We start from the raw sequence: 3424 nt of genomic DNA on the forward strand, positions 1-3424 counted from the left end.
GAAAAGCTGATTTTTAATAGGCAGCTAGAGCAAATAACACTGATGTTCTCAAGTTCTCACAGGCAAAGCAACTTCTTTTAAAGTTTAAAGGAGGTGAAAACCTTCTCATCAACAAAATGCCAAATATGAGCTCATATTTGCCAACATGCAACCGCTGAACTAGGTCCTGTAAACCCAAGGGCACAAGCACAAACCCAATCCCTCAAGGTTGCCACAGTATTGTTTACCTTTTTCCTGCAGTGTTGTGGCTTTTGCATTACCCTGACCTGGCACGTAACCAGCTCAGACCGCCTATAAAAAGGCAGATGTGAGCATTCAGACCCTTCAGGTCTGTGCAGGCTGCTCTACATCATCACCCTTCTCGTGGATCTGATCTCTACTTGTGAACAGGCGATGGGTCCTGTAGGCTTAGACGCCGTGGTGGCAGATCTGTCCGTGACCTCAAATGCCATCCAATCGCATGGAATATCAGTGGCAACCAGAACGCTGATACTGCTCGTCTGTCTGCTGTTGGTTGCCTGGAGTCACACGGACAAGAAAATTGCGCCAGGTTGGTTCAGGTTGCTCTAATTAGGAGTTTGTTTGTTTTTACAACAGAATGTTGTGAGAGCTGAAATATATTTTCTGCTTTTTTAATACAACAGGTCCTTCTTTCTGTTTGGGTTTGGGCCCACTTCTGTCATATCTGAGATTTATCTGGACTGGCATAGGCAGAGCCAGCAACTACTACAATAACAAGTATGGAGACATTGTTAGAGTCTGGATCAACGGAGAAGAGACGCTCATACTAAGCAGGTTAGTTGCATTCAATCTGTCAGTGCTGATGCTACCAAACAAGCCAGTCAAGAAGTAAAATGAAAAGCTTCAGTGGATTTTTTGTTATTGTTTTTTTTTTTTTTTAAACCAGAGCTTCAGCAGTGCAGCATGTGCTGAAGAACGGAAACTACAATTCACGTTTTGGGAGCATTCAGGGACTCAGCTGCATCGGCATGAACGAGAGAGGCATCATATTCAACAACAACGTAACTCTGTGGAAAAAGATACGCACCTATTTTGCTAAAGGTAAAACTGGAACTCTTTCATGAACTTCAAAACAAAGTCAGCTATTCAAATGTGATTTTTAAACAGCAAATATTTGTCTAAACTAAATCATAAAACCATCTCATGTTGTCAGCTCTGTCAGGCCCAAATTTGCAGCAGACGGTGGATGTTTGCATCTCTTCCACAAAGGCTCACCTGGACCACCTGGACACCCTGGGACTCGTTGATATCCTCGGTTTGATACGCTGCACCGTGGTGGACATCTCTAACAGACTCTTCCTGGGCGTACCTCTCAATGGTGAATAGGATGCATGAATATGTTACTTGCGTTATCATGCAAGCTGTACATAAAGAATTTCTTGTCTCCAGAAGTGGATCAAAAAGATATGGGAACGATTTTAGCATGCTAATATATTTATGTTACCTTGCATCCAGAGAAAGAGCTGCTGCTGAAGATTCTAAAGTATTTTCACACATGGCAGGATGTGCTTATCAAACCTGACATCTACTTCAAGTTCGGCTGGATTCACCACAGGCACAAGACAGCAGCGTGAGTCACTCAGTCTCATACATAAGCCCACCTTTAGTTTCATCTTTTTAAATATGTGTTATCTGTTATCTCACAGCCAGGAGTTACACGATGCCATTAAACATCTTGTAGATCAAAAGAGGAAAAATATGGAGCAGGCAGATAAGCTGGACGACATCAACTTCACGGCAGAGCTCATATTTGCACAAGTCAGTCTACGAAGTATTCTCCTTCTGCAAATATACTTTCATTTAAAGTAAAACCTTTCACTTGTGGTACTTGTGTTTTTTCATTTTCAAGCTGTCTCAGCAGTTCCTCTTTGCATGTGAAATGCTGGATTTCTTTTCCGCCTACCAAGTAAGGTCAGACAGCATATTTGCATTCAACTGTGTTTTCAGAACCACGGCGAGCTGTCTGCTGACGATGTGACGCAGTGCGTGCTGGAGATGGTGATCGCAGCTCCGGACACTCTGTCCGTCAGTCTCTTCTTCATGCTTCTGCTCCTCAAACAAAACCCACACGTGGAGCTGCAGCTGCTACAGGAGATAGACGCTGTTGTGGGTAAGAGGCTGCAGCAGTTAAGAAAAAATGCAATTATAACTGATTTGCTGCACATCAAAGATACATTTTGACACTTGGCACTGTTTCACTCTACACTGACAGCTCTTACTATTACGCTTACACACCCCATTTAAAAGAATAAGTCCAACTATATCACCAAAACCACAAAACCTGGCCACAATAACCTTCATTAACTCAGGAGTATTGCATTTCACTGCATTTGCTCCAGGCTGAAAAACTTGAATTCACAACAGTCTGTTGCTGCTACAGGTGAGAGACAGCTTCAGAACCAGGATCTTCACAAGCTGCAGGTGCTTGAGAGCTTCATCAATGAATCCTTGCGCTTCCACCCAGTGGTGGAATGCACCATGCGTCGAGCCCTGTCTGATGACATCATGGAAGGCTACAGGATACCGAAGGGCACAAACATCATTCTGAACACAGGCCGAATGCACCGCACCGAGTTTTTCCTCAAAGGCAATCAATTTAATCTGGAAAACTTTGAAAAGAATGTGAGTAGTGCTTTCATTGCTTTACTTTTTCTCCTGGTTAGAAAGAGGTGGAACTTGGTTGAAAAAGATGATGTCACACTTATTTGTTCTTGTCTGGCACTTGTTCCAGTTGCACCAGTCAGCAATTAGAAACACGTCAATCAGAATCTTTCAGTCCAGCCCGATGAAGCCACACCCACACAGATCATCTGAGCTTCGTGTTCTTGAAAATACATCTTTCCTTTTACTTTTTTTCTCATCGGTCCTCTTGTTCTGCCTCCAGGTTCCTCGGCGCTACTTTCAGCCGTTCGGTTCAGGCCCTCGCTCGTGCATTGGCAAGCACATCGCCATGCTGATGATGAAATCCATTTTGGTGACACTGCTGTCTCAGTACTCTGTTTGTACTCACGAGGGCCCGACCCTGGACTGCCTCACACAAACCAACAACCTTTCCCAGCAGCCTGTAGAGGCTGATCATCTCCACATGAGGTTCTTACCCAGGCAGAGAAGCAACTGTCAAACCCTCCGAGACCCGAACCTTTAGCTGTACCTGTACTTTTGTATACTTAATTTGTATAATCTTATAACGACACAAAGCTAGCCTTTATATTTTGATATACGCAAAGATTGTATTTGTACTCAAACTGTATGCATGATGTGAAATGTACATTTAAACCTGCTAACACTGAAATAAATGTAGATTATTGTGTCACAAATGTGTGTTGTCGTCTCATCATTTTGTCTGCATGTCATACAAATTTAGTTCACAGTTTTTTGTTTTTGTATTTTTTTTATTTGACCC

General features: G+C 43.0%; 1 protein-coding gene across 1 annotated transcript; it reads left to right on the forward strand.

Moving 5' to 3' along the window:
- The first annotated feature begins 311 nt into the window (after nucleotides 1-311).
- Nucleotides 312-3325, forward strand: cyp19a1a (cytochrome P450, family 19, subfamily A, polypeptide 1a). The gene is made up of 9 exons (XM_026163688.1): nucleotides 312-550; nucleotides 645-795; nucleotides 908-1062; nucleotides 1175-1339; nucleotides 1477-1591; nucleotides 1668-1779; nucleotides 1969-2131; nucleotides 2402-2643; nucleotides 2906-3325. The coding sequence occupies exons 1-9, from the start codon at nucleotides 394-396 to the stop codon at nucleotides 3164-3166; spliced, it is 1521 nt and encodes a 506-aa protein (XP_026019473.1). The 5' UTR covers nucleotides 312-393; the 3' UTR covers nucleotides 3167-3325.
- Nucleotides 3326-3424: the final 99 nt, after the last annotated feature.

The sequence above is a fragment of the Astatotilapia calliptera genome, chromosome 1 (assembly GCF_900246225.1).
Source record: "Astatotilapia calliptera chromosome 1, fAstCal1.2, whole genome shotgun sequence".
In the NCBI taxonomy this organism is placed as follows: domain Eukaryota; kingdom Metazoa; phylum Chordata; class Actinopteri; order Cichliformes; family Cichlidae; genus Astatotilapia; species Astatotilapia calliptera.

Bases quoted from the DNA above. Each gene is read 5' to 3' on its own strand.
- cyp19a1a (XM_026163688.1), top strand. From the start codon at position 394: ATGGGTCCTGTAGGCTTAGACGCCGTGGTGGCAGATCTGTCCGTGACC. The intron at 1,340-1,476 runs GTGAATAGGATG...CCTTGCATCCAG, and splicing joins CCTGGGCGTACCTCTCAATG to AGAAAGAGCTGCTGCTGAAG. The intron at 2,132-2,401 runs GTAAGAGGCTGC...TTGCTGCTACAG, and splicing joins GGAGATAGACGCTGTTGTGG to GTGAGAGACAGCTTCAGAAC.